This window comes from Choristoneura fumiferana, chromosome 22 (genome assembly GCF_025370935.1).
Source record: "Choristoneura fumiferana chromosome 22, NRCan_CFum_1, whole genome shotgun sequence".
NCBI classification, from domain to species: domain Eukaryota; kingdom Metazoa; phylum Arthropoda; class Insecta; order Lepidoptera; family Tortricidae; genus Choristoneura; species Choristoneura fumiferana.
Window position 1 is genome coordinate 3,187,434 of NC_133493.1, and position 14,797 is coordinate 3,202,230.

General features: G+C 40.3%; 1 protein-coding gene across 6 annotated transcripts in view; it reads left to right on the forward strand.

The window, feature by feature from the left end:
* The window catches only part of mim (missing-in-metastasis), a 300,696-nt gene that overhangs the window by 211,662 nt on the left and 74,237 nt on the right, over positions 1–14,797 (forward strand). For 4 of the 6 annotated variants that reach the window (XR_012452709.1, XM_074104999.1, XM_074105002.1 and 1 more), the window contains exons 4-11: positions 1,382–1,466; positions 2,052–2,268; positions 3,087–3,203; positions 8,678–8,785; positions 9,492–9,642; positions 10,243–10,331; positions 10,831–10,920; positions 12,464–12,560. Coding sequence is in view for 5 of the 6 variants with exons in the window: in XM_074104999.1 (XP_073961100.1) it covers positions 1,382–1,466; positions 2,052–2,268; positions 3,087–3,203; positions 8,678–8,785; positions 9,492–9,642; positions 10,243–10,331; positions 10,831–10,920; positions 12,464–12,560 (954 nt within the window). In the remaining variant the exon portion in view is untranslated. The remainder of the gene's footprint in view (positions 1–1,381; positions 1,467–2,051; positions 2,269–3,086; positions 3,204–8,677; positions 8,786–9,491; positions 9,643–10,242; positions 10,332–10,830; positions 10,921–12,463; positions 12,561–14,797) is intronic. The other 2 variants (XM_074105001.1, XM_074105003.1) reach the window with 2 other exon arrangements.

The following is a 14,797-nucleotide window of genomic DNA, read 5'->3' on the forward strand; positions in this document are numbered from 1 at the left end:
AAACATTTTTAAACAGTTTCAACGACTCAGTTAAATGTCAGCTTTATTTTGTAATGCATTTGAATTAATTCACAATAGAAGATGTTGTAAATTTATCCTGTATTGCGCCGTATAGGGTTTCCCTAACTTTATCAACTTAGGCACAGACTTAAAGATGATCTTGAGCAATTTGGATTGCACTTAAACAATCCTACTAATATTATAAATGTGAACGTTTGTGAGTGAGTGAGTATGTTTGTTACTCCTTCACGCTGAAACGGCTGGACGTATTTGGATAAAATTAGGCAAAAAGTTAGTATATAACCTGGATTAAAACCAAGGATACTTTTTATCCCGATATTCCCACGGGATAGGGATTAAATCTCTAAATAACAACTGCTGGGCTTCAGTCATGAAAGTCTGAGTCATGAAATTTAACACATAACACATAGGTTAAGTATCATTTAAAATGAGTGAGTCTCACGGTAGTTTCATGTTTAAATATATGTGTCTCTTATACTCACACAGGATCTTATATCTTTTGTTCGTTTCTTGAGCGAGAAAATAGTTGATAGCCAATCGTTTCCTCGCCGGCGGTGAGGCATGCTTGAGGATAATTTTGAACCAAAGTTAAGTTTCAGTTTTTTTTTTAAACAATTAAAACATGAGTGTAATTAAAAATATTAAAGATCAGCACTGTGCTTCGTGAATAGAAACTATGACTAATAAACATTTGTCATTAATCTTATACAAATATACATACACAATAGGTTACTCCTTATTTACTTGATAATTTATTACTTTCCTAAACACATAACCGAAAAATCGGTTTTGAAAATATAAACGTTTAGAAAAATCATGTTTTTAAAAACCGCTTTTATAGTATTGTGTATAGACACGTTTTATTTCTGGCAATCGTTAATATAGTATTTTTAACACATTTATATTATAAGCTTCACTGGTACACATGTATCTGTGTATGCAATTGAATCTTTCAACTTGAGACCCACTTTTTGTCAATAAAAACAATGCAATAATAAGGTATTCGTACCATCGAGCTGGCTCTATACCACGAAGTGCAAGACTCGAACTTCGTATGTTGCCGTGCCGTCCCGCTGACGCTTATGTCATTTAAATACGTGAGTGAAAGGGACGGTGCGATATGAACTTCGATTTGTGAGTTTCGTAGTAGCCCTAGTAGTATTTGATGATAGAGTCGGAAGCTAGACACTGAAATCTAAGACAGAATAATGTAACCTAGGTAGGTATGTTTCGGTTTGTTAGGGTATATTTGGACTAAATGTCGTTTCCACGGTCTGACGATGATGCAGTTCAGTTCAGTTACTATTAGGTACGGTTTTGTTTATTCGTTTTTTTTTTGAACATTTTTTTTTTGTTGCAGGGGCCACGAAAGAGATCGGAACAGCGCTCACAAGGGTCTGCCTGCGGCACAGAGCCATTGAGACCAGGATGAAAACCTTCATCAGGTACTGTGTTGACCTCCTCGCGTCTTTATCCACTTTATTGAGGATGTTACTGCAGCCATATCGGTTCATTTTCATAATTACAAAATCAATCGAATCAGACGTTAAGTAGGTAGGTACATTGCGGAGGACCAAATGTATGCATGTATGTAAACCCTTTATTGTAGTAATTGCAAACTTATATTATATTACTAATTTGCTGTGGCATAGGGGATGTATTCAGCATATGCAGCGTATAATAAAAATTATTAAATACTTCCGGTACTCCGCAATGATATCTATCAATACTTTTTTTATTATTATTCTGATGCTTCTTTGCGGAGGTCCATATCAATGAACTACACTAATTTACCTTGCTTCTCCGCTAAAACCGCACACCACAGCTATGTCTGTGCGCAGACAAATAGGCGGGTAAAGTAAATTACAGTTAATAAAAAATCGTACAAAACTGCACAGTTTTCTCACACACACGATACTATAAACTCTGATATTTATTAATAAAACCCGTTTTACCCTCGATTTGACTATCAACCCTCGCCTGCGGCTTGGATATTTTTTTTTGTTAATTTATTATTCGTGCATCGGTAGCGCGCTGACGGACGCGCTGATCGTCCCGCTGGGCGCGCGCGCGGAGGAGTGGCGGCGCGGCTGCTTGGGCGCCGGCGCGCTGGGGCGCGAGCACGCGCGGGACTGCAAGCGCGCGCGCGCCGAGCTGCGCCGCCGTGCGCAGGACGCGCAGCGCCACGCGCGCAAGGCGCGCCGCGCGCCGCCTGACGCCAAGCGGCGCGCCGATGTCTGCATGCAGGTGACGATGACGACTTCACACCTAGCCTGATACTGATACGGAGAGCCTGCCCTTAAATTGACAAAATTGGAAAAAGTTTATTATTCAATCCTCGTCGTTACCTTATGGTCCAAAAAATTATATATAAAAAAATACAAAAAGATAATCTTGAATCATGTTCGCTGTAGTGCACATTGTCAATTTAAGCGTTAATACTAGATGACAACATTCCTGTACGATAATTTAACTCATATTGAGGCCACTGCTTACTGATATAAATATGATAAAGGTGGAAAAACTTTAAGATTCGAAATAAAAATGTTTTGTGTGGAAGTTGAGTCCCAAGAAGACTTTATTCATCTTCATACAATTTTTTTTTCCATCACACTTCCTCGTAAGCGTGTCGTAACACGCAGGCCAACTTGGTTGTAACCCCCTAAATAAATCCCAAGGGCCTTTTTATTGTGCATATAGCTAGAAACACACTGCGCCGGAGGCGGAGCGGTGCGGCGCGGCGTGGAAGCGGTGCCGGTTGTAATACTCGTATTCGAGCTAACATGAAAGAGGGCACACAGAATACCGCGCCACGCTTATTTCCCGCGTGGTATTCTGTGTATCACTGATGACTTCTGAGTTACGGGACAGGGTAATCTCGAACCAACTGAATCGTGACCCATTGTGGAAACTTTTCGTAGATAAAGTCATAGTGACATCGTATTTGACAAGGGAATTTATTATGACACTTACTGTGCGAACGTTCTGCGGTGGATCAGGAATCTATGTTTCGATTACACTAAAAAGTTGATTGAATCTAATCACTTTTTCAATTGGTGTTTCAGGACGTAGCGGAAAGGAAACAGCAGCTCGAAGAGATGGAGGAGAAGGCGGTGAAGGCGGCCCTGATCGAGGAACGCAGCCGCTTCTGCCACTTCGTCACGCTCCTCAACCCAGTCGTGGTGAGTTCACTGCCCGTATACGAACGCCATAAAACAACCTGTATCTAGATGGAGCGACGACCTGGTTAAGATCGCGGGATCGCGGTGGATGCGGAAAGCACACGACCGGTCTGAGTGGAGAGCCTTGGGGGAGGCCTATGTCCAGCAGTGGACGTCTTTCGGCTGACATGATGATGATGATCTGTGTAGTTCTGCGAGCGTTTCAACCGCTATTACTTTCAAATTCAAATTCATTCATTTATTGTTATTATAGGTACATAAATACATCTTAAACATATCGTCACTGTCAGAACTGCTATAATCTGCCTTTTAGGCGTACAATAATTAATTATCTTATGAACTAGTACTAAGCTACCTATGTTCCTGTCGCATATGTATATACTAGCTTTTACCCGCGGCTTCGCACGCGTAACTATTCGGTGTGGTAGCTGCAATTGAAATTTTCGGGATTTTACAAAATTCCCTGGAAATTTCCAATATTTATATCGTGGTCTTCATTGAGGTTGTGTTGTGAATAACTGTACAAAATTCAAGACTCTAAACCCAGTGCTGAAGTTTCAAAATTTTTCCCTATCAAAATTCAAATGCAAAATTCAAATTCAAATCATTTATTCAGTAAATAGGCCGCAATGGGCACTTTTACATCTCATTTTTTAAACTACCAGCGCTTTCGGAAAGACCATCATTGCCAAGAAGAATGCGCCGCAAGAAACTTGGCAGAAAGTCATTTTTTCAAAATAAAATAATTACAAATAAAATACTTAAAAACTACAGTATACAATTAAAGAAAAAATACAAAATAATAATAATAATAATACGGGGATGTCCCTTAGTTACAAAACTATCCCGTGGGAATATCGGGATAAAAGTAGCGTACTTATGTGTTATTCCAGACATACGGCTACCTACATCCAAATTTCATGCCTCTAAGCCTAGCGGTTGTTATTTCGACATTTTATTCCTAGGTATCCCGTGGTAATATCGGGTCAAAAAGTCATCTATGTGTTTTTCTAGACATCCAGCTTCCTACATACCAAATTTCATGACTCTAAGCTCAGCGGTTAATATTTCAAGATTTTATCCCTATCCCGATGGAATATCGGGGTTAAAAATAGATTATTTGTTATTCCACAGGTCCAGCTACCTACATACCCAATTTCATGGCTCTAAGCCCAGTGGTTGTTATTTCTAGATTTTATCCCTAGGTATCCCGTGGGAATATCGGGTCAAAAAGTTGCTTATGTGTTATTTCAGACGTCTAGCTACCTACATACCAAATTTCATGACTAAGCCCAGCGGTTATTATTTCAAGATTTTATCCCTATCCCGTGGGAATATCGGGATAAAAATTAGCTTGTGTGTTATTCCAGAGGTCCAGCTACCTACATACCAAAATTCATGGCTCTAAACCCAGTGGTTGTTATTTAGAGATTTTATCCCTAGGTATCCCGTGAGAATATCGAGTCAAAAAGTCCCTTACGTGTTATTCCAGACGTCTAGTTATCTACATACCAAATTTCATGACTCTAAGCCCAGCGGTTATTATTTCAAGATTTTATCCCTATCCCGTGGGAATATCGGGATAAAAAGTAGGCTATGTTTTATTCCATAATTTCCAGCTATCTACATACCAAATTCCAGGGCTCTAAGCCCAGCGGTTATTAGTTCAAGATTTTATCCCTATCCCGTGGGATAAAAAGTAGCCTATGTGTTATTTCAAACGTCCAGCTACCTACTTATCAAATTTCATGACTCTAAGCCCAGCGGTTGTTATTTCGAGATTTTATCCCTATCCCGTGGGAATATCGGAATAAAAATTAGCCTATGTTTTATTCCAGATGTTCAGCTATCTACATACCAAATTTCAGGGCTCTAAGCCCAGCGGTTATTAGTTTAAGATTTTATCCCTATCCCGTGGGATAAAAAGTAGCATATGTGTTATTTCAAACGTCCAGCTACCTACTTATCAAATTTCATGACTCTAAGCCCAGCGGTTGATATTTCGAGATTTTATCCCTATCCCATGGGAATATCGGGATAAAAAGTAGCCTATGTTTTATTCCAGATGTTCAGCTATCTACATACCAAATTTCATCCAAATCCGTCCAGCCGTTTCAGCGTGAAAGAGTAACAAACATACTCACTCACTCACTCACTCACTCACTCACAAACTTTCGCATTTATAATATTAGTAGGATTTAACTTTCCACTACCTATTATAAATGCTAAAGTTTGTAAGTCTGTTTGTTTTGTTTATTACCGCTTCACATCTAAACCGGTGAACTGATTTAGATTATAGATAGTATGAGTCCCGTGGAAGGACATAGGATAGTTTTAAATCCCGAAAAATTGCATAGTTCCCGCGGGATAGGTGGTGGTAGCGGATCGAGGAACGCGGCCGCTTCTGCCAGTTTATCACGCTCCTCAACCCAGTCGTGGTGAGATCACTGCCCGTATACAGATGAAACGATACGAGTACCTACTCGATACATTAATTCCGATACCAAGTCCATTTTGTATCGATACACTTAAAAGTAAGCATCGGTCGGCATTCTTAGAGGTATCACAAGCATTTGGAAAAACTAATATTTTACTAGTATAGAAATAGTCATCATCCCAGCCTATATACGTCCCTCTGCTGGGCACAGGCCTCCTCTCAGAACAAGAGGCCGGGCCCAGTGCGGATTGGGAACTTCGCACGAACCATTGAATCGCTTCGCAGGTTTGTGCAGGTTTCCTCACGATGTTTAAAATAGAAATAGTAGCAAAAAAATTTTTTTTTAGTTTAACGGTAGAAAATAACTTGTTTTCGTCTAAACAAAGAAGAATACTGTTCAGGTACAATATATGCGGTCGAAACGGCTGGTCCTTGGGGTGCTGAGGTCAAATCTTTGGTGGTCTTTGGTCGTGACCCCCGCTCCGTGTCGTACGTGGTTCAGCAGATAGCGCTGCCCATACTGCGGGGAAATGCTGCTGAGGTTATGGGCACTTTTGAGCCGGATACGACGCGGAACGGTGGTTTTTACTTTGTAGTAGGTGTTTATTTAGGTTTTAGTTGTTTTTGTTTCTTTTTCATTTAATTTTAGTTACTTATTTGTATTTTTTTTACATGAGTTATTTGTAAAAAAATGATCATTTCCATACGAGTAAATATCGATAGTTCACGACCGATACTGTGTCGAGTAAAGTATTCATCCCTAGCCGGTATACGAAATGCCAATTGCCTATAACCTGTATCTGTGTGGCGGTTGACCTTGCAGACTAGACTGACGAAAAAACAACGTGTCACTCTCAAATGCAGGTTATAGGATCTTTACTGAGCAGAGATAGAGAAACAAACACAGTTTACAAACATATTGTTGTTGTTGAGATACATGAACAAAGGCGAACTTATCCTTTGAAGGGACCTTTGAGAGGATGAAAGGTGCATTTAGTTAGTTGTATAGAACGAGCTTGATTTTGACGCTTATTTGGGTCCGTTTTGTGACAATTTATTCTCATGTTTCCTTTTATTCGGGTTTTACAAGCTTTCATTGTAAAGTGTCTTCAGATATTGCATTTCGAAATTCACCGTCCACTTCCAGTGTTGTACGGATACGTAAAAAGTACAATCATACAGCAAAAAGCGTGTATTAATAAAGATTTTTAACAAAAACTTATTATTGTAAGGACCCGTTATGTCGCAAATAAAATGTTTTCCTTGTTTACTTGCTGTAAGTTTTTTGACAATAACATGAATGAGTAAAGTCATGACCAAACATTTACAAATATCCATTTATAAATATAGTCCTGTTCATATAAGGCGCGAATTATACAGAGACTGCGTAAGGCCGCCTTATGCCTTACGCAGTCCTAGTCGTTGAAGTAGACATGGGGGATAAATAACGTCAAAGTAACCACAATGGGGCCACCTCGGAAGAATGTCCTTTAGAACAAAAAAAGAATTATGAAATTCGGCCCACAAATTGGCGGAGTTATCGCGTAACAAACACACAAAAAAACATAGACGAAATTAGAACCTCCTCCTTTTTTGAAGTCGGTTGATAATAGTAGATTGTACAGCAAGAGCATAAAACAAGCCATTTTACCCAAGACGTTCATATAGCCACCCGAGCCGGTACGGCGAGGGTGGATAGACACGTCGAGGGGAAAATGGGTTTAATGCTCGAGTATGGGACAACTCAATGGGACTAGTGGGATAGACGGGAGTTTTACACTGCTTTTCACTTAGATTGCGAGGAAATGAAATAGCAACAGTGGAAACAATAATTCACTTTTTATGTAACTTTTATTTTTTATGCATTATTATAATAATTCGATCGCCGTGGTGGCCTAATGGTTTGACCTATCGCCTCTCAAGCAGAGGGTCGTGGGTTCAAACCCCGGCTCGCACCTCTGAGTTTTTCGAAATTCATGTGCGGAATTACATTTGAAATTTACCACGAGCTATGCGGTGAAGGAAAACATCGTGAGGAAACCTGCACAAACCTGCGAAGCAATTCAATGGTGCGTGTGAAGTTCCCAATCCGCACTGGGCCTGCGTGGGAACTATGGCCCAAGCCCTCTTGTTCTGAGAGGAGGCCTGTGCCCAGCACTGGGACGTATATAGGCTGGGATGATGATTATAATAATTCAATTTTTTTAATTTTACTGATTTATTAGGATTTTTAGTTTTATAGAAATTCGAAATTATTTACTAAATATGTACAAACTTTTTTGTTTGTGGCTGTTGACACCTGATTACCTTGGTCTTAAGGTGGTCTTAGACGAAGATTTCATTTTATGCACTAGAACATAAAAAGTAATTTTATGTCGCCTAGATACAGCATAAACATGAACTTTACGAGCATTAGAAGTGAAAAAGAGATTTATTCAATAGTTTGTTTACAAGTTACGCATCACAAATAATATGGCTACGAAGCCAGCGGTTGCGGTTTCGATCCCCGTGACGGGCAAATATTTGTATGATGAATAGGAATGTTTGTACTTGAGTCTTGGATGTTTGTATGTATTTAAGTATATATTTCTCTATTATATAGTGCAAGCTTTGCTTAGTTTGGGACTAGGTCAATTGGTATAATTTGTCCGAAGATTATACAATCAAACTATTAAAACACACAGTTTTGTGTCACAAACAAAGTAATTCCAAACTTCCGAACAAAATAATTCAGTGGGTGTTACGTAACGGATGGGGTACAGAAAAACGTTACGGCGCGTTACCTTGTATTGCGTTAAGTGCTCGGTCGTTTTATGCAATAAACGCTGCGTTAAACGCAATGCGTTTGACGCACATCAATTTTGCATCAGATAATCTTATTACCAAACATTGACTTACGCCGTTACGCGGTGAGTGCAGCGGCAAGCGCATAGATTATCTGATAAAAAAACAACCGAGTGCTTTAGGTACGTAATACTTGAACGGCCCCTGTACGATGGAGCAAATCGATATTGATGCACGGCCGATTATGTTGCAGGAGAGTGAAGTGGCAATGCTAGCGGAGGTGGGGCATTTGCAGGAGGGCAGCGACCAGCTGCTGCGTCACATTACGGAGCCGCGGACGCTGCCGGCGGCCAGCTTGCAGGTAACATTTAGCTTTAGCCATCTAAGCCCGATTTAGACCTGAAAGAAAAATCATTTAAGTACTGTTACGTCGGGAAGCCGTAAAGAGAACGAGTTTGAAGTTGACCGAGCGGTCGAATAGAGGCGTGATGGTGCCATCCTGTCGAAACAATCATATCACGACTCCTACATTCCAATTTGCATTGGAAAGTGTTTTTGTTCAGCGGACTAGGGGAGAGTTATGCTCGAATTTTGTTTTCGAGAACGAATCAGTCAACCAAAGTCATCGATATAGCTCAACCCGTCAGCTAGCTGAAATAGCAGTGGCCAGGTCATATGACCCAGAACTCATGGCGTCTGGGGCAAACTGGCTGTCGAGTGGTGACAGCGTGACAGCAAGCGTAGTGTAAGGCGCCTTGTTATAGCTACAAGTTGGTACGCTTGGAATTGCAGCGGGCAAGGATTGGAAGAGGAGAGCTGAAGATTAAGCTCAGTGGTGTAGAGTGGTGGGAGTGGCCTGATAGTTATCTTTTACCGCGAGTGGAGCAGACTCAGTTTAACTTACATCGATCAACTTCATAAAGGTTCTGTGGAAGTTGTTCTACGAGTATGCAGCCGATATTTCTACTTCAAACTGAATCCGTACAGTGTCCGCTCCGCTTATAGTCGAACATGGGTATTAGCCCAGTAGTGGAGTGGTACAAGCTGATGATGGTGTCGCTTTGCAGGTGATCTGCGACGTGAAGTCGTGCTACAGCGGCTGGGCGGAGTGCGGGTCGGCGCCGCACTCGCCGTCGGCGTCGGCGTCGCGGCTCGGCAGCCGCAAGTCCTCGCTCACCTCCATCTGCTCTTACAACAGCCAGTGCTCCGACCCCCACGGTATGTGTCCTACATGAAGTCCAACATGAAGAACTGATTGCATAAAAGGATAATGAATTAAATGAATGATTAAATGAGTCATATATGTAGAAGCAAAGTCAGCAACAGCCACTTCAACCGAAAAGCGTCCAGAAGATTGCTTTTATTTACAGTTCATTATCGAACCTGCTCGCAAAATTACAAGAGAAGCAGTTGACATTTGTCATTCATTTTAACACGCGTTTGTACTTCTTGTAGGAAGTCATCGGATTTTTTTCCAAGTGTGCTACTAGGTATTAGATGTACTGTTGAAACGCACCCTTTGTCCATGTAGGTACCTATTATATAATATATAATGAATTAGGTGTAGGTAATAAATTAATAATTATTTGTAATTACTACCCCGAGAGCATTTTTACGTTGTCCGATCAAATATCAGTGTCAAACGCCGATACGATATCGGAACAAAGAGAATTTTATTAAGACGTTATGTATCAGTTATCGGACCCGATACTTTTTACCTCCAACAACGAAGCGTTGGAGTCCGATATCAATATTAGGTGGTATAATATAAAAACGCTCTCATTCTGACTGTTCCATAATGCCGTGCGTTGTCGGCAGCAGGGTCCACCGTGAGCTGTTCCACGCCGATATCGAACGCTTCCTCCGCCGGAACCATCCCGGCGCCCGCCGACACCAACAGCTTACAGGTACGTTGCCGACCATACCAACGATCACTGAGCAATAGCCAGAGAGCTAATTATTACAATGAAGCGCTGTAAAATACATTTGAACTTTGGAAGCATCCGACCCTTTCTTTCTAAATACCCTTTGAAAATACTGTGTATTATGATCTGTCCAATAAATAACCGAGCTATTTATATAGGTTGTGTACGTAATAATCACCGTTTACGATTAATATTTGTGCACATTGGTTGGAAATAGGACCTCTGTTCGGAAGACTATCTGTTTTATCAGTAATATCTCTAATGTTATTAATAAAATAATAGACAACTCACTCACATATCTATTTGCAGGGGAGGATATTAATCCCTTATGTCCGATTTGTTTTATTGATTAATTATACCGGAGTTACACGGTATTTTTAATCCAATCTTATTTTTGTTTTTAATTTACTTTTGCATTTATGTTTACTTTTGTTTTGTTGCTACTGTTGTTTATGTTGTTTTTTTCTTGTTTTGCCTGTAGTCAGCGTCGCGACTGACGAGCGTGGCGAGCTCGGACTCGGGGTTCCGTTCCCAGGACGCGTTGCTACGTCGCTCGCTCTACGCTGAAAATGTAATTGCTTCTTATGTTTTTTTTTTAACCCCTTTAACTTCAGACCTGTTTACGCGCGATCAAGATTTTCGGAAGGTTGGTCGGCAGTCCCGGTAGTCTAATCTCATTGGTTGGACACTTTGGCGCGTAGGTATAGCCAATAGATGCCGGTACGAATCCCGTCCGGTGCAGCCGATTTTATTTTTTTATCTATTAACACTGGTAATGAACAGAGGGAACGCTCGCTGCGACGCCGGTCGCGCGTGGTGGAGTTCGGGGCGTTACAAAGGCGCTCGCAAAGTTATTTGAATGCACGTCAACATTCAATGTGCATTTATTCTAGAACACGTACGGTAATGTTACGGTGTATACTTAGATCGATTAACAAGAGCTGGCACGAATGAATTGAACGAAAGTAATGTAACTTATCAATTTGTGCGTGCCGTTCTTACACAGGATTTTCGGACGGACTGTTGCTGTTAGCCTCAGACGGCTTTTACAGCTTACCAGAGGTTTTTTTTTTTTTTCTTCGGACATTTTTTCGGACACCTTACACAGGAGCTTCCCTGTATTTTGGTACCTAAATAAGTTTAGGTACTTCTTAAAACGCGATAAATAAATAATAAATTACTTACATCACTTATTGTATCTATCTAATACCTTTAAACGAGCAATTCTTGTATATATATATATATATCGGGGATCTCGGAAACGGCTCCAACGATTTCGATGAAATTTGGCATGTAGGGGTTTTCCGGGATGAAAAATCGGTCTAGCTTGGTCTTATCTCTGGGAAAACGCTGGCTACTGAGTTTTATGTCGCCCAGGTACTCAATCTTTATTCAATAATTTTGTGATGCACTCATAGACATAATCATTCACTCATTCAACTCATTCCTGCAAGCCTGTATTATCGACCTGTAATTGGTTAGCACGCGTCACTCAATATTAACAAGGATCTGGGTTCGGAGTCCAGTCTGAACTAAACTTTTGTGGTATATTTTGTGTGGGGTGCGGTTAATGTCAATTAAGCAAATAATATAATCCCTGTCCAATTAGAAATAGTGCGATAAGGGAACGCTGTGTAAATGAAGGTATAGTCACACGGATTGAGAAAGGGATGCTTGAATGGTTTGGGCATGTTGAGAGAATGAATGAAAACAGATTGACTAAGCAGATCTATAAGACGAGCGTGAATGGGGACGTTGGGAGAGGAAGGCCTAGACGAACGTACCACGATCAAATCGGGAACGTTCTAAAGAAAGGTCGGGTCAGGAGTACTCTAAACCGACGTGCATGCATGAAAAGATTGATGAACGTAGAGGAAGCGAGAGTTGTCTGCCAGAATCGTAGCAAGTGGAAGGACGTAGTCTCTGCCTACCCCGTTGGGAAAGAGGCGTGATTTTATGTATGTATGTATAATCCCTGTTATCGTTGACCCGGAATGTATAGTCGGCCAAGAAATTCCATTACCACACTTCACCGGGCGAAGTTCTCGAAATGTATGGAACTCTTATATATATTGTTGTTGTTAACGTGTTACGACATGTCGCTGTTTATACAGGGTTCAGACAATCAGAGCGTGAGCAGCGAATGCACGACGCCAGCGAAAAGCGCGATCGCCGATACTGACGATGGGCGCGAGCCTGTAGGAAACACTGGTACGTATCACCTAAATGGGTCATTAATTCACCATTTACACATTTTTTTTTATGACAGGCGCCGCCGAATGAAACCAGTGGATTTATAATTTTCTTTTTTGATTAGGGGTTCTTTAAGTAGGTACTACAGTTATCTGCCACAGCGGAGCGAACAAAAATATCTGACACGTCCTACGTCTAGTAATAGAGTCGTATCAGATATTTATGCACGCTATGTTGTTTCTGATATTGGTGCTGGTGACTGCACAATCACAGAATATATTATAGTACTAACGTACAGAATGGCCACTCTCCGCCCCGCACCGGTTCGAGTTACCCCACCCCTCAAGCGCAGATTGCAGGAAAACCGCAGGAAAGCAGTCGGGTGCGCGACGCGATGTATGTCGGCCGCACGGCACTAAGTTCGGGAGCAATAATTTTGCGAAATGGTAACGGTACCATACCTACTTACTTTTTCTAAATAAATAATGATTCCTGAAATTATCGCGATTAATACATGAAATAACTACCTACCGTATAATTCGTTTAAGTTTGTAGTCGTATATCTATTGTAGTTTAAAATAATCTATATATATAAAAGAAGAAACTGACTGACTGACTGACTGACTGACTTATAGATCAACGCACAGCCCAAACCGCTGGGCGTAGAAACTTGAAATTTGGAATATATGTTCCTTAATAGGTGTAGACGCGCACTAAGAAAGGATTTTTCGAAATTCCCACGGGATAGGGAATAAATGGGATTTATATTTTCACTTCGAAATGGCCCTATTTCCGTAACTATAATTATTAGAAACTTCAAATTTGGCATGCAAGTAGGTAATACTAACAGCTAAAAATACTTTTCAGGATTTTCCGAAATTCCCACGGGATAGTGAATAAATGGGATTTGTATTTTCACTTTTAATTAATGACCTTATTTCCGTAATTATAATTATTAGAGACTTCAAATTTGGCAAACAAGTAGGACATACTAACAGCTAAAAACTGTTTTCAGGATTTATCAAAATTCCTACGGGATGGGAATAAAATGGGATTTATATTTTCACTTCAAAATGGCCCTATTTGCGTAATTATAATTATTAGAAACTTCAAATTTAGCATGCAAGTAGGTAATACTAACAGCTAAAATTGGTTTTCAGGATTTTACTAAATTCCCACGGGATAGTGAATAAATGGGATTTGTATTTTCACTTTCAATTAATGACCCTTTTTCCGTAACTTAAGTATTAGAGACTTCAAATTTGGCGAGCAAGTAGGTAATACTAACAGTTAAAAACAATTTTCAGGATTTATCAAAATTCCCACGGGATAGGGAATAAAATGGGATTTATATTTTCGCTTCAAAGTGGCCCTAACTCCGTAATTATAAATATTAGAGACTTCAAATTTGGCACGCAGGTAGATAATACTAATATAGGTAAAAAATGTCTCAAAGATTTTCCGAATATCCCACGGGATAAAACGAATAAAGAGGATTTTATATACCAACTGAATCAGAAAAAACATAAGCTAAACCAATAAAACTGGGGACTGGAGATTAGGCAAACTGATGTAAATCTGGTAACGATTATTTAGCAGTGTCATCCTGCTCATCCTGGCGAGGATCGTCTCCGTAGAAGGGAACTCCTCAAAAGTTGATGGCACACGCAAAAGACTTTACATGATTGTTAAATTTCAATGACAATGCGTTTAAATGATATACACCGCCTGATGCTGCAGCCAGGGTCGTCTGCTGATGACGGAACTCCTCAAAGGCTGATAGCATTGATACGAAATTTTACATATACGTTCAACGAGTTGACACAATTACTGAGCAATCACCCGCGACCTTTATGATAGCTACTTTTGTGCCCATGCAATGTGTGTTCATACAGTTCCTCCACTTCCACACTGTAAGAACACAAACAAATCACACAAATCCATCTATCACCACCACCACTTTACACTGACGCGTTTCGAACTCAACCAGAGCTCATCTTCAGAGCAACACAACCGTTCAGCATGCTACGGTGTGAAATTTGGCATAGATGGACCTAATGTAATACAGAGGTGCACTAGGGAAAGATTTTTAGAAAATCTCATGGAATAGGAAAATATCTCATCTTTGTTTGTTTCTTTGTTTGTTGGGGGTAATCTCTGAAACTACTGAGCTGATTTAAAAAAATCTTTTATCAATAGAAAGATTCACTATCCTTGATTGACATTAAAGTACCTACTTTAAAAAAAATGCAAAC